At 43.6% G+C, this 16,284-nt stretch overlaps 1 protein-coding gene across 1 annotated transcript in view; it reads right to left on the reverse strand.

The window, feature by feature from the left end:
• The window catches only part of LOC110527379 (ephrin-A2-like), a 25,732-nt gene extending 13,193 nt beyond the window's left edge, over positions 1-12,539 (reverse strand). Inside the window, exon 1 of the mRNA XM_021608612.3 lies at positions 10,769-12,539. Coding sequence (XP_021464287.2) covers positions 10,769-10,956 — 188 coding nt within the window. The 5' untranslated portion in view covers positions 10,957-12,539. The remainder of the gene's footprint in view (positions 1-10,768) is intronic.
• Between the last annotated feature and the right edge of the window lie 3,745 nt (positions 12,540-16,284).

A 16,284-nucleotide genomic window follows, 5' to 3' on the forward strand; every position in this document is an offset into this window, starting at 1 on the left:
GAATCTGCACACCATGCTAAATCGATACACACCCTTTCACTTTAAAGAGAGTGTGTGCCTGTGTGTCCCCACCTTAGTATGCAGCTCAGACTCAGACATAGCGGGGGAATATTTGGACTGGGGGGGGGGGTTACATAAGACAGACACTTAAGTGGTTTTGACCTTGGTTACAACCCCCTCATACACACACACACACACACACACAAGCACACAGTCACTCACACACACACACAGTCACACACACAGTCTCACACACACAGTAACACACATAGTCACACAGTCACACACACTCGCACAGTACACACACACACACTGAACTTTATTTTAAGCACTGAGTGCATACATGAAGGCAGTGTGTGTGTGTTAATGTAGATTAAGAGCCTGAAAGAGGACACATTGAACTGAGGGAAACAGGGGACCATATCCTTTATTCCCCCCTTCTCTCTATTCTTGCCTTCCCCTCCTTTTCCTCTAGGTCTTATCATTCCCCTTCTCTTTCAATGATCCTCTCCACTTTCCTGCCATCTCCTTCTCTCCTCCATATCCTTCTCTTTCCTCCATCTCCTTCTCTTTCTCCTTCTCTTTCCTCCTCTTCTCTTCCATCCATCTCCTTCTCTTTCCTCCTCTTCTCTTCCCTCCTCTTCTCTTCCCTCTATCTCCTTCTCTTTCCTCCATATCCTTCTCTTTCCTCCTTCTCTTCTCTTCCCTCCTTCTTTTCCCTCCATATCTTTCTCTTTCCTCCATATCCTTCTCTTTCCTCCTTCTCTTCTCTTCCCTCCTTTTCCCTCCATAACCTTCTCTTTTTTCCATATCCTTCTCTTTCCTCCTTCTCTTATCTTCCCTCCTCTTTCCTCCTTCTCTTCTATTTCCTCCATCTCCATCTCTTTCCTCCATATCCTTCTCTTTCCTCCTTCTCTTATCTTCCCTCCTCTTTCCTCCTTCTCTTCTATTTCCTCCATCTCCTTCTCTTTCCTCCATATCCTTCTATTTCCTCCATCTCCTTATCTTCCCTCCTTCTCTTTCCTCCTTCTCTTCTATTCTCTTCCCTCCTTCTCTTCTCTTTCCTCCTTCTCTTCTCTTCCCTCGTATTTCCTCCTTCTCTTCCCTCCATCTCCTTCTCTACCCTCCATCTCCTTCTCTACCCTCCATCTCCTTCTCATTCCTCCATCTTCTGTTTTCTTTTTCTTACTAGTTGTCCTTCCTCTTCTCTAAACAGTTCCTTTTCACCACCTCTCACTCCATCCCTCAGTAAAAAAGATCAGACAGGCTGTTTGCTCTCTCTCTCCCTCTCACTCCCCCTCTCTCTTTCTCTCTCTCTCTTTCTGGCAGGATGACAGCTCTCACTCGTCCCAGGGCAGGCCCTTATGTAAACAGCCCCATCGCACTCAGGCTGTGTGTGTGTATGTGTGTGTGTGTGTAAACCCTCTCATTACCATATCAAAGCCTGTGATCGCTCCTCTCCTCCCAGTGTTAGAGTGGCATATTAATAGTTGTGTAGGTTAAACTTCCAGATAAAGCAGGCTGATGAAGGTTAGCTCCCTCTGTTTGAAAGAGTTCACTTACTTGCATTTCCCTGCGGTGTGTGTGTGTGTGTGTTTTTTTGTCGATTGAAGAATATGATACAGGACTGGGCTTTGATTGGCTGACAGATTTGATTGGCTGACAGATTCATCTTTTGATTGGTCCTACCCCGAGGCTCTCAGATGACCTTCAGCAACTTTCTCAACTTTTTTTCTCATCCAGCACTTCTCTCCTCTCAAATCCCTCTACACTCCCCTCTCACATCCCTCTACACTCCCCTCTCACATCCCTCTACACTCTCCTCTCACATCCCTCTACACTCTCCTCTCACATCCCTCTACACTCTCCTCTCTTATCCCTCGACACTCTCCTCTCACATCCCTCTACACTCTCCTCTCATATCCCTCTACACTCTCCTCTTTTATCCCTCTACACTCTCCTCTCACATCCCTCTACACTCTCCTCTCACATCCCTCTATACTGTCCTCTCACATCCCTCTATACTCTCCTCTCACATCCCTCTACACTCTCCTCTCACATCCCTCTACACTCTCCTCTCACATCCCTCTACACTCTCCTCTCACATCCCTCTACACTCTCCTCTCACATCCCTCTACACTCTCCTCTTTTATCCCTCTCTCCTCTCTGGACTAGTTTTGTATGGTACTACCCCTCCCGGGTATGAGAGGGTTGGGGAAGCTTATTGAAATAAATTGACTTAAAGTATGTAACTGCTCCAGTGATTTTGATGCAATTGAAATATTGAATCTCACAGTAGATGCTTCACATTTGTCTGATTGACTGACGACTAACTAACTGATTAACCAACTGACATAAACATAAGAGTTTTCCCCTCATTCCTGCCCCACCCATCTCTCTCTCTCTCTCTCCCTCCATCCCTCTCTCCACCCACCCATCCTCATGTGTGTCTACTGTAGTAGCCTGACTTAATCACTCAAAGCTGGAAAACACTTAGAGGCTCTTCACTAAATCCATATCGAACACACACACACATCCATATCAAAATGAGGTTATATTTGCGGGCAGTTTGCCACATCTTTGATCAATAATATAATTTCTGTTTTATTAATAACTCCAAACACTGACATGCCCCGTAAGCACTTTACCAGAAAACAAGCAACCATAACCCCCTTCTGCCCCCAACCCTTTACCAGACAATCACCACCCCAACCCTTTACCAGACAACCACCACCCCAACCCTTTACCAGACAACCACCAACACAAGCCTTTACCAGACAATCACCACCCCAGCCCTTTACCAGACAATCACCACCCCAACCCTTTACCAGACAATCACCACCCCAACCCTTTACCAGACAACCACCACCCCAACCCTTTACCAGACAACCACCAACACAAGCCTTTACCAGACAATCACCACCCCAGCCCTTTACCAGACAATCACCACTCCAACCCTTTACCAGACAATCACCACCACAACCCTTTACCAGACAATCACCACCCCAGCCCTTTACCAGACAACCACCAACCAAACCCTTTACCAGACAACCACCACCCCAACCCTTTACCAGACAACCACCAACACAAGCCTTTACCAGACAATCACCACCCCAGCCCTTTACCAGACAATCACCACCCCAACCCTTTACCAGACAATCACCACCCCAACCCTTTACCAGACAACCACCAACACAAGCCTTTACCAGACAATCACCACCCCAGCCCTTTACCAGACAATCACCACTCCAACCCTTTACCAGACAATCACCACCACAACCCTTTACCAGACAATCACCACCCCAGCCCTATACCAGACAACCACCAACCAAACCCTTTACCAGACAATCACCACCCCAACCCTTTACCAGACAATCACCACCCCAGCCCTTTACCAGACAATCACCACCCCAACCCTTTACCAGACAACCACCACCCCAACCCTTTACCAGACAATCACCACCCCAGCCCTTTACCAGACAATCACCACCCCAACCCTTTACCAGACAATCACCACCCCAACCCTTTACCAGACAATCACCAACCCTTTACCAGACAACCACCAACCAAACCCTTTACCAGACAATCACCATCCCAACCCTTTACCAGACAATCACCACCCCAACCCTTTACCAGACAATCACCACCCCAACCCTTTACCAGACAATCACCATCCCAACCCTTTACCAGACAATCACCACCCCAACCCTTTACCAGACAATCACCAACACAAGCCTTTACTAGACAATCACCACCACAACCCTTTATCAGACAATCACCAACCCTTTACCAGACAATCACCACCCCAACCCTTTACCAGACAATCACCACCCCAACCCTTTACCAGATAAGCACCACCCCAACCCTTTACCAGATAAGCACCAACACAACCCTTTACCAGACAATCACCACCCCAACCCTTTATCAGACAATCACCAACCCTTTACCAGACAATCACCACCCCAACCCTTTACCAGACAATCACCACCCCAACCCTTTACCAGATAAGCACCACCCCAACCCTTTACCAGATAAGCACCAACACAACCCTTTACCAGACAATCACCACCCCAACCCTTTACCAGACAACCACCACCCCAACCCTTTACCAGACAATCACCACCCCAACCCTTTACCAGATAAGCACCACCCCAACCCTTTATCAGACAATCACCAACACAAGCCTTTACTAGACAATCACCACCACAACCCTTTATCAGACAATCACCAACCCTTTACCAGACAATCACCACCCCAACCCTTTACCAGACAATCACCACCCCAACCCTTTACCAGATAAGCACCACCCCAACCCTTTACCAGATAAGCACCAACACAACCCTTTACCAGACAATCACCACCCCAACCCTTTATCAGACAATCACCAACCCTTTACCAGACAATCACCACCCCAACCCTTTACCAGACAATCACCACCCCAACCCTTTACCAGACAATGACCACCCCAACCCTTTACCAGACAATGACCACCCCAACCCTTCAGACAATCACCACCTATAGAGGATTCTCTAACCAGACAACCAGCATCTATAGAGTATTCTCTAACCAGACAACCAGCATCTATAGAGTATTCTCTAACCAGACAACCAGCATCTAGAGGATTCTCTAACCAGACAACCAGCATCTATAGAGTATTCTCTAACCAGACAACCAGCATCTATAGAGGATTCTCTAACAAGACAACCAGCATCTATAGAGGATTCTCTAACCAGACAACCAGCATCCTTTCTAACCCATTTGTCTGTCTCACTGTATAAACTTCCTCTTTTTCTCATCAAATGATTTAACACATTTCTAATTTTAACCCTCTTATGTCTCTCAGCTTTCTCTACTGAAATGTCGTCTTGAGGATTAATAAAGTATGAACCTATCAGCCTATACATTTGAAAGTCTAAGTGATTTGACGGTAGTTTAGAGAAAGGCATTTGGCTAATAACACTTATCAATGTCTATGTACAAAACATAGAACATTTCGAAATAATTTGACAGTGTAGATGGATCATTAATACATTATTTATCTGACTGTGTAGAGAAAAAAAAGTATAAATGATTTGTAGAGCACAGGATTACAGCCGAGGTTCGTGTGTGTGTGTGTGTGTGGTGGGGGGGAGTAGAGCTAGGCTTAGAGACTAATGTGGAAGCATTACAGGAGATGTTCTTCTTCACAGCTGAAACATGTTAAAGCTGAACATTTGCGAAATAGCACAGTGCACGAATGCACCTGAATGAGGCTGGCAGAGAGAACATGAATTATACATCCAGGCAGTCTCTCCGAATTAGTGAGAAAGAAGGAGGGAGAGAGAGATTGTGCCTCATCACCTCAAAACTAATAAAGACAGCAGTGTGTGTTGAGGGGGGGTTAATTCCCTCTCTCCACAACCAGAGAGAAAACAGTCTTTGAACTTTGAACCAATGAGGAGATGTTGCTGGGAGCATTTCCCTCACCAGCTGTGGCTCGCACAAACACACACACACACACACCCACACACACCTGAAAACATCTCTCTCATACATACAGTGCCTTGCGAAAGTATTCGGCCCCCTTGAACTTTGCGACCTTTTGCCACATTTCAGGCTTCAAACATAAAGATATATAACTGTATTTTTTTGTGAAGAATCAACAACAAGTGGGACACAATCATGAAGTGGAACGACATTTATTGGATATTTCAAACTTTTTTAACAAATCAAAAACTGAAAAATTGGGCGTGCAAAATTATTCAGCCCCCTTAAGTTAATACTTTGTAGCGCCACCTTTTGCTGTGATTACAGCTGTAAGTCGCTTGGGGTATGTCTCTATCAGTTTTGCACATCGAGAGACTGAATTTTTTTCCCATTCCTCCTTGCAAAACAGCTCGAGCTCAGTGAGGTTGGATGGAGAGCATTTGTGAACAGCAGTTTTCAGTTCTTTCCACAGATTCTCGATTGGATTCAGGTCTGGACCATAAAGGCCAGATTTGTGCAATATACGACTGATTGTTGTCCTATGGACAGAGTCTCCCACCTCAGCTGTAGATCTCTGCAGTTCATCCAGAGTGATCATGGGCCTCTTGGCTGCATCTCTGATCAGTCTTCTCCTTGTATGAGCTGAACGTTTAGAGGGACGGCCAGGTCTTGGTAGATTTGCAGTGGTCTGATACTCCTTCCATTTCAATATTATCGCTTGCACAGTGCTCCTTGGGATGTTTAAAGCTTGGGAAATATTTTTGTATCCAAATCCGGCTTTAAACTTCTTCACAACAGTATCTCGGACCTGCCTGGTGTGTTCCTTGTTCTTCATGCTTTTAACGGACCTCTGAGACTATCACAGTGCAGGTGCATTTATACGGAGACTTGATTACACACAGGTGGATTGTATTTATCATCATTAGTCATTTAGGTCAACATTGGATCATTCAGAGATCCTCACTGAACTTCTGGAGAGATTTTGCTGCACTGAAAGTAAAGGGGCTGAATAATTTTGCACACCCAATTTTTCAGTTTTTGATTTGTTAAAAAAGTTTGAAATATCCAATAAATGTCGTTCCACTTCATGATTGTGTCCCACTTGTTGTTGATTCTTCACAAAAAAATACAGTTTTATATCTTTATGTTTGAAGCCTGAAATGTGGCAAAAGGTCGCAAAGTTCAAGGGGGCCGAATACTTTAGCAAGGCACTGTACAAGTATTTTCACTCTAACTGTGTTACTCTCACAGATGTAGACAGCAAGAAAAACTTCAGAATGATAAGCTATCACAATCCCTTTCCATACACACACACACACAATAATGCTTAAAGTTAGTGGTTGGTCACCATGAGTAAACACACCCAAAGCATGGATTACAGTCTGTCCTTGTCCATAGGACCTCTTTCAGGGTAAGGAAACTAATAAGGCATTTAATCATTTGGGTGAACTATCCCTTTAAGAAGCCCAGCGTAAAGCTGTTAGTAATGTTAGAAGGTAGCTGCACCGCCACTTTCTCAGCAGTCTAGTTTTTATGACCGACCCAGTTTAGAACAGTGCACCATCTCTAACACACACACACAAAGACACACATTTCTGAGATCTGGAAAGAAGACAGAAGTGTGCGTTTGAAGTGTGTGTGATCAAAGAGTGAGTATGCAGCTCCACAGCCGTACGCCACAACTCATACCTCACACATTCCTCCTGTAACTCCTCCTGTAATCTCTTTATCTCCCCTGTCTTTGTCCCCGCCTTTCTTATAGTCTATTTCTCTACTTCTTTCCTTTCTCACTCCTGTCATTTCATTGTTGTGTGTGTGGGTGGGCGTGCGTCTGTGTCGAATACCTTCTTTCCATCTCTTATGTTTCTATGTAATATTGAATGTTTCCATCTAATATCTCTAGTATATTGTGTTTCTAATACAGTACACCAGATATCTTCTATCTTTGACATCTACTATCAGGTATTGTATAGATCAATAAAAACAAAGAAGGCTATGAAGTTACCAGTATAATGTGTGTCCCTCAGTGTTATTTCATTGGTGTTACTGCCTTGAAAATCAATGATTAGAAAGATATACGAGGACCTTGAGCATTCTCTCCAGTGGCAAACTGTTATCGGGGAGGGGTCTATATTAAATAAAATGATTAGCTAAACACACCCTTTTAGTACGTCATACATTTGAGGATTCAGTTAATCATGTGGTGTGTCTAAATCCAAAGTACCACTTGGTGTTAGTAAATTGATATGAAGGGAAATAACATTGTGAGCAAAATTATAAATCATATCACTTCGGTACATTCTTTTTAAAGGATTGATGACCTTAGATTTCAGCATTTGTGGTCTCCATTTCAGAAAAAGCTTAACATAAAATGTCTGATTGTGTAACGATGTGCGCTGAGAGTCGGGAAGCAAGTTCAGGGAGTGAGTGTTTTAATAAATAAACGCAACTAAAACCAAGAAACACAAACGACGCACAGGCATGACACTGGAACAGAAACAATGGCGCCTGGGGAAGGAACCAAAGGGAGTGACATATATAGGGAAGGTAATCAGGGAGGTGTTGGAGTCCAGGAGAGTCTGATGAGGCGCTGGTGCGCATAACGATGGTGACAGGTGTGCACCATAACGAGCAGCCTGGTGACCTAGACGTCGGAGAGGGAGCACACGTGACACATTGGGGTTACCCTCATTGGTGTTAATACTCCTACTGGTGACACAATGTTATCATAATGGTAAACGTTATTTAAAGTCATTAAGGTACCATGTTAGTTGATTTAGAATGAGAAGATGTAACTAAATACATTGAAATAAATACACATCTAGAAGAATGAAGTACTTTTTTCCCCAAAGTGCCATGCCCAAATGTCACCGTAATTCAAGAAGGACCTGTCAGTGAAGCGAGATCAGATTAAGAATAAGGGGATATTTCAGACAAGTGCCTCCATCTTTTAAAACATATCATGAGTGGTGATGTGATTGCAATATCAAACACACACACCACTAAAAACAGAGATTTCCTGACAAAGTTTGCTGAGTGAAAGTTGTTCCGAGTCCTTAAATGTTTTATAGACGTTTAACATCACCTGTGAAGCTAAACCATGTGGAAAACAGATCGTGTACACCAGCAAAACATCTCTTCCTGTCTCTCTCCACATAATTTCTCTCATCCACATCTCGCTTCACAACTCTTCTCCTTCTCTCCTTACAACTTCTGTCTCCCTCCCTCTCTCTCTGTAAAAATGGTGTACTGAGAGCGCACACACACACACACACACACACACACACACACACACACACACACACACACACACACACACACACACACACACACACACACACACACACACACACACACACACACACACACACACACACACACACACACACACACACACACACACACACACACACACACACACCACCCCCCACCCCCCCCAGAAGCTTTGATTACTGTATTGTAATCAAGTCAGAGACGTTAAAGGCTTTTGTTGTCTTGTCTCCTGTTTCTTTTCTGTTGTTTAGAAGTGTTTGTCATAATTGGTGTACATCAGTCATAGTGGGAATTAAAGGTAGACAGACACAGACAGAGAAAGAAACAGACAGACAGGAAGACAGGCAGACAGAGGCTGTTTCATGTCGAACAGAGAAAACAGTAAGATAGAGAGACAGGCAGACACACACACTAACACACAGAGGTTTGCTGTTACATGTAAGTGTATAGTAAAGATGTGTGTGTCAGAACAAACTGAAAGATATATCTGTTTATGTCACAGGGGACAGTAGAGAAAGTGTGTGTGTGTGTGTGTGTGTGTGTGTGTGTGTGTTGGGGGACAAGGTCAAGACAGATACATGGATGTGAATGTGCCACAGGGGACAGGAGAGACTGCGCATGGCTAAGTCTGTGTGTCTGACACAGTTGCGTGGAGACTAGGCCTTTCTGCGCACACAGACACACACCCTTTTCAGTCTCTCTCTGAGGACATCCATCCCATAGCATGAAACCCTCTGCAACCATCATTAGGGACCTCTGGAGGAGGATGGGGAGAAAACAGGATGGGGAGAAAACAGGATGGGGAGAAAACAGGATGGGGAGACAACGGGATGGGGAGACAACGGGATGGGGAGAAAACAGGATGGGGAGAAAACGGGATGGGGAGACAACGGGATGGGGAGACAACGGGATGGGGAGAAAATGGGATGGGGAGAAAACAGGATGGGGAGAAAACAGGATGGCGAGAAAACAGGATGGGGAGGAACAGGATGGGGAGAAAACGGGATGGGGAGAAAACGGGATGGGGAGAAAATGGGATGGGGAGAAAACAGGATGGCAAGGAAATGGGACGGGGAGGAAAAGAGAGGAGAAGAATATAATTACTTTGAAGGATCAACCCTGGGATTAGATTTGGCTATTCTCTGAGGCTAGAGAGACAGGATGTGTGTGTGTTTCGCAAAAACAAAGCTGTGTGTGTGTGTGGTTTGAAACTTATCTCCTGTTAATTTGTTTCTGTATAAACAAACTTTTCCATCAACCTCCCATCACACATTAATTCAGCGATACAACAATAGCATTGCACAAACAAAGCATGTTGTCTGATGTAGCACGTTGACAGAGGGAGGAGGGGAAGAGCAGAGTGAGAGGGAAAAAATAAGGAAAGAGAGGAGAGAGAGAGGAGAGTCTTCCTCCTTGCCTGTTAAATATTTGAGCACTTGTGGAGAGACAGGGCTGTTAGCTGAACTAAATCAGCAGCGTCAGTGTGTGTGTGTTGCAGGGGGAGACAGGGCTGTTAGCTGAACTAAATCAGCAGCGTCAGTGTGTGTGTGTGTGTTGCAGGGGGAGACAGGGCTGTTAGCTGAACTAAATCAGCAGCGTCAGTGTGTGTGTGTGTTGCAGGGGGAGACAGAGCTGTTAGCCGGTTAGTGGTAATTCAACCGTGATAGAGTGGGAGCACTTTCACTGTTTATATATGTACCTGAGAGAGAGAGAAGGGATGGAGGGAGGGAGAGGGAGGCTGTCCAGTCTGTCAGAATTCATTAGACTGACAGAGCGAGGCTGCTCTGCACCATGTCAATGAGACCCAGCTAACCACAGCAGTGTGCGTGTGTGTGTGTGTTTGCGTGTGTCTATCCCCTATACTCAATAACTAGAGAGGGAGGCAGAATGAAAGGGGGAGGCATGATGCCCTCATTGTCTATCAGAGACAAAAGGAGCTTTCAGCTCAATTATAGCATCCACACACACACACACACACACACACACACACACACACACACACACACACACACACAGAGTATCATCCTACCTGGGGTTCGTGCTGTTCCAGTAGACAGCATGGTGGTCGAAGATGATCTGGTCTTCAGCCCAGACGGACAGACAGGAAGACAGGACGGTCAGACACATCAGAACCACCTGCGTCACACACGTACACACACTCCTCTGACCAGGCCGAGCCGTCCAGCTCACACTCCTCCAACCAGTTACACACATCATAGTGTCCACTTGAAGTCTGCTTGTTAGATCCACCTCCACAGTAGTGTTCGCTGGTTATGTTAGCTTACAGTTGAGTTGGAATATCCAGTACATGGACCGTCTCAATCAGTGTCTGGGCATTCAAAGATCCCAGTCCATTCCGATTGCTCCAGCCTGTTAGTGGAAACAGGGTGGCAGAGGTCGTAGTGGGCAGGACTTTGAATCCAGGACTTTGTAATGCGGTTTGGATCCAGGTGTGTTGTTTTGGCGTGTTTTTGTTTACGAACCTTATCCTGACCCTTGAACACTTTGCTAGCATGCCTAAAGCTAACCTTACCCTAACCAATCGCTAGCATGCCCAAACCTAACCTGTTGCGCTTGCATGTTGCACAAATCATTCAATCTCAATCAATACATGAAGAGTGTCTATGTTCTTGCCAGGGTCTGAGACTTGTCCTCCCATTGTACAACATGTGCTCCCCTGAATATGACATCCAAACTAGTGACTTTCATTCTCCTGAATCCACGCGTTTATCTTAAGTCCACTGTCTGTTCATTGATGATTGATTACAGTGATTGTTATTATTTGACATATTTCTGTATTTCTATCAATACTGGCGTTGATGCATTATCAGCCATCTCACGATGTCGTCCTCTCTCTTTCGATCACACACCATCAGTACAAATAGAAACCTCTTCTCTCCACTCCTCTCCTCCACTCCACAAAGAGACGCGAAGCCAAATCCAATCTGGGTTTAATGTCATCCGGGGACCAAACATCCTGACTTCCCTCAACTCGCTGGGACTGAACTGTCTTCAGTAAGATATATATTGGTTCGTAACAGTTTCCTCAGGGAGTTGTTTTGGTACTGAACACTTTCTTCAGTGAGACATGTTCCGGTGCTGAACAGTTTCTTCAGTAAGAAATTATGTTTTGGTGCTGAAGGTTCCTCTGTAAGATGTTTCGGTACTGACCAGTTTCCCCACGAACAGATTCTGTTTCAGTACTGACCAGTTACTCCAGTAACAGATTCTGTTTTGGTGCTGACCAGTTTCTATCTGGTCCTGAACACCTCCCTTTATTAAGGGAGGTCCATTTGAATATTCTTCAGATGTCCGTTCAGGTCAATAAACCACGACAGGTTAATCGTTTCCTCAGTGAGAGTGGCTGGTTGGGTCCTGTTATTGCTGCTCGTTTTTATCAGAGATCACCAGCTATCACGCTCTTCCCGTCCGAAGTTCCTCTTCTGTCTGTTTCTGCTGATTTGGATGTAAAATTCAATTCGGCTTCATGGTCCACACTCCACAATGTTCTTTACGGATCAACACACAGAGACTGGCAGAGACACACACACAGACTGGCAGAGACACACTCTGGCAGAGAGACAGACCGACAGAGTGAATAACGTGGCGATCCTTCCAACAGTCTCTCATGGTGACAACACTCCTCGTGGTGAATCTGATTCTCAGCTCCCGCTGCTGCCAGAATCTCCTCACTGCTCGTTTTCACCTCCTTCTCTCCCTCCCTCCCTCCCTCCCTCCCTCCCTCCCTCCCTTTCCCCATCCTCCCTCTCCCCTCCCTCCCTCTCCCCATCCTCCCTCTCCCCATCCTCCCTCCCTTTCTCCCTCCCTCCTTCCCTTTCCCCATCCTCCCTCTCCCCTCCCTCACTCAGAGCAGGCGGAGTCTCTCAGTCTCTTACCTCTGGGGACAGTGTCTGACTCACTGCTCTCGCGGCTCTGAAGCCGCTTAGTTCAGCTGTATTAAACTGTATGTATCCACATGTGCATAACATGGGTTAGGATAATACTGACAGTGTTAGGTTAGATTATCACTGACAATCCAGTTACTACATCTGTACAAATCAAGTCATTACTACACCTTTATTGTACAATTAAGGTATTACTACATTTGTACTGTTCCACAATAATGTAGTTATCATTGTAGCGCATCTGTGCTGCAAGAATGTATATAATCAAAGTATTAAGAGTATTGTAATAATAAATACTAATCTGTATGAACAGACCTATATATATATATACCCCCATCATAACCAATATAACCCAAATACAGCTGTAAAATAATACATCTACTGGCACACAGGGTCTGCTCTGTGTAATAAACCATTCTAACCAACCAAAATAAATTAATAATAAACTAAGCATTCTAACCATCATAACCTAAATAAATTAATAATAAACTAACCATTCTAACCATCATAACCAAAATAAATGAATAATAAACTAACCATCATAAATTAATAATAAACTATCCATCATAACTTAAATAAATGAATAACAAGCATTTCGCTACATCCGGAATGACATCTGCTAAATGTGTATGTGACCAATAAAAATGTGATTTCAATAAACCAACCATCATACCTAAAAATGTTTTTATAAACTAACCATTCTAACCATCATAACCTAAATAAATTAATAATAAACTAACCATCATAACCTAAAAATGTTTTTATAAACTAACCATTCTAACCATCATAACCTAAATAAATTAATAATAAACTAACCATCATAACCTAAAAATGTTTTTATAAACTAACCATTTTAACCATCATAACCTAAAAATGGTTTTATAAACTAACCATTCTAACCATCATAACCTAAAAATGGTTTTATAAACTAACCATTCTAACCATCATAACCTAAAAATGGTTTTATAAACTAACCATTCTAACCATCCTAACCTAAAAATGGTTTTATAAACTAACCATTCTAACCATCATGACCTGAATAAATTAATAATAAACTAACCATTCTAACCATCATAACCTAAATAAATTAATAATAAACTAACCATTCTAACCCAAACAACCCAGACCCAGCTGCATGTTGTCTGACTGTCTGACTGAATTATTCATAAGGTGGCTGTCTGGAGCACGCATGTTTAAACACACACCTCTCGTCCCTCCTCTACCCCTCCCTCCTAGTCTCCTGTCTCGCTCCTCTCCATCTCTCTGCCGGTCTGCAGCGTGCATGTTTAAACACACTTGCAGGAGGAAGTAGCTTGTAGATGTTCTACCCAACCCAACACACGAGCAGAACAGGGTTGAGTAACCCTGGAGCTGTGTGAGCTTAAGTGCCTTGCTCAAGGGCGCAAAGGCAGTATGTAGGACATGGGATAGAGGCCACTGCCAGCAGCCCTCCGGCTGTCTGCTCACTCCCGGCAGATAATCCCCACGAGCCCTGGGATCTGAATTGGCAACCCTCCGGTTACTGGCCCGCTTCATATGCAGGATAATGACAGATATATAATTTTTTACAAGGGCAGTTCTAATATATATATATATATATATATATATATATATATATATATATATATATATATATATATATATATAGTACCAGACAAAAGTTAGGACGCACCTACTCTTTACAGGGTTTTTCTTTATTTGTACTATTTTCTACATTGTAGAATAATAGTGGAGACTTCAAAACTATGAAATAACACATATGGAATCATGAAGTAACCAAATAAGTGTTAAACAAATCAAAATATATTTTACATTTGAGATTCTTCAAAGTAGCCACCCTTTGCTTTGATTGACAGCTTTGCACACTCTTGGCATTCTCTCAACCAGCTTCATGAGGTATGCCTTGTTAAAAGTTAATTTGTGGAATTTCTTTCCTTCTTAATGCATTTGGGGCAATCACTTGTGTTGTGACAAGGTAGGAGTGGCATACAGAAGATAGCCCTATTTGGTAAATGACCAAGTCAATTTTATGGCAAGAACAGCTCAAATAAGCAAAAAGAAATGACAGTCCATCATTATTTTAAGACATGAAGGTCAGTCAAATGTCAAGAACTTTAAAAGTTTCTTCAGCGCTATGAAGAAACTGGCTCTCATGAGGACCACCATAGGAAAGGAAAACCCAGAGTTAACTCTGCTGCAGAGGATAAGTTCATTAAAGTTACAAGCCTCAGAAATTGCAGCCCAAATAAATGCTTCACAGTTCAAGTAACAGACACATCTCAACATCAACTGTTCAGAGGAGACTGTGAACCAGGCCTTCATGGTCAATTTTCAAAGAAACCCCTACTAAAGGACACCAATAAGAAGAATAGACTTGTTTGGGCCAAGGAACACAAGCAATGGACATTAGACCGGTGGAAATCTGTCCTTTTGGTCCGATGAGTCCAAATGTGAGATTTTTGGTTCCAACCGCCGTGTCTTTGTGAGACGCAGAGTAGGTGAACAGATTATCTCAGCATGTGTGGATCCCACCGTGAAGCATGGATTAGGAGGTGTGATGGTGCTTTGCTGGTGACACTGTCTGTGATTTATTTAGAATTCAAGGCACACTTAACCAGCATGGCTACCATTGCATTCTTCAGCGATACGCCATCCCATCTGGTTTGCGCTTAGTGGGACTATCATTTGTTTTTCAATAGGACAACCAAACACACCTCCAAGCTGTGTAAGGGCTATTTGACCAAGAAGGAGAGTGATGGAGTGCTGCATAAGATGACCTGGCCTCCACAGGGTAGCCTAGTGGTTAGTGTTGGACTAGTAACCGGAAGGTTGCAAGTTCAAACCCCCGTGCTGACAAGGTACAAATCTGTCGTTCTGCCCCTGAACAGGCAGTTAACCCACTGTTCCTAGGCCGTCATTGAAAATACGAATTTGTTTTTATCTGACTTGCCGACTTGCCTAGTTAAATAAAGGTTAAAAAAAAATAAAATAAAAAAAACTCCACCCAATTGAGATGGTTTGGGATGAGTTGTAGCACAGAATGAAGGAAAAGCAGCCAACAAGTGCTCAGCATATGTGGGGAACTCCTTCAAGACTGTTGGAAAAACATTCCAGGTGAAGCTGGTTGAGGGAATGCAAAGCTGTCATCAAGGCAAAGGGTGGCTACTTTGAAGAATCTCAAATATAAAATATATTTTGATTTTTTTAACACTTTTTTGGTTACTACAGGACTCCATGTGTTATTTAATAGTTGTGATGTCTTCACTACTATTCTACAATGTAGATAATAAAAATAAAAACCCTTGAATGAGTAGGTGTGTCCAAACTTTTGACTGGTACTGTATATTGAAGAAAATCCAAGTGTGTGGGCGGGAAATTACTACTATTTCATCACCACCACCAGACCCCTACGGTTATAAGGGAGACATGAGGTCTGAACAGAAGGCACCAAAGCAATGTCCTAGGAGTAAAAGTACAAAGGAAGAAGAAGGAAGAAAATGTCACAAAGGCAATGTCACAGGGATAATCACCAGGGCCCAGTTTTTCTAAAGTTAACTATCTGGATTTCGGTAATCGGATTAGATTAAATGCATAGAAATAAAATGAATAGAACAGGCAAATCATTGACTTGAACTACTGT

Source organism: Oncorhynchus mykiss, chromosome 7 (assembly GCF_057628025.1).
Source record: "Oncorhynchus mykiss isolate SJ-2025 chromosome 7, ASM5762802v1, whole genome shotgun sequence".
NCBI classification, from domain to species: domain Eukaryota; kingdom Metazoa; phylum Chordata; class Actinopteri; order Salmoniformes; family Salmonidae; genus Oncorhynchus; species Oncorhynchus mykiss.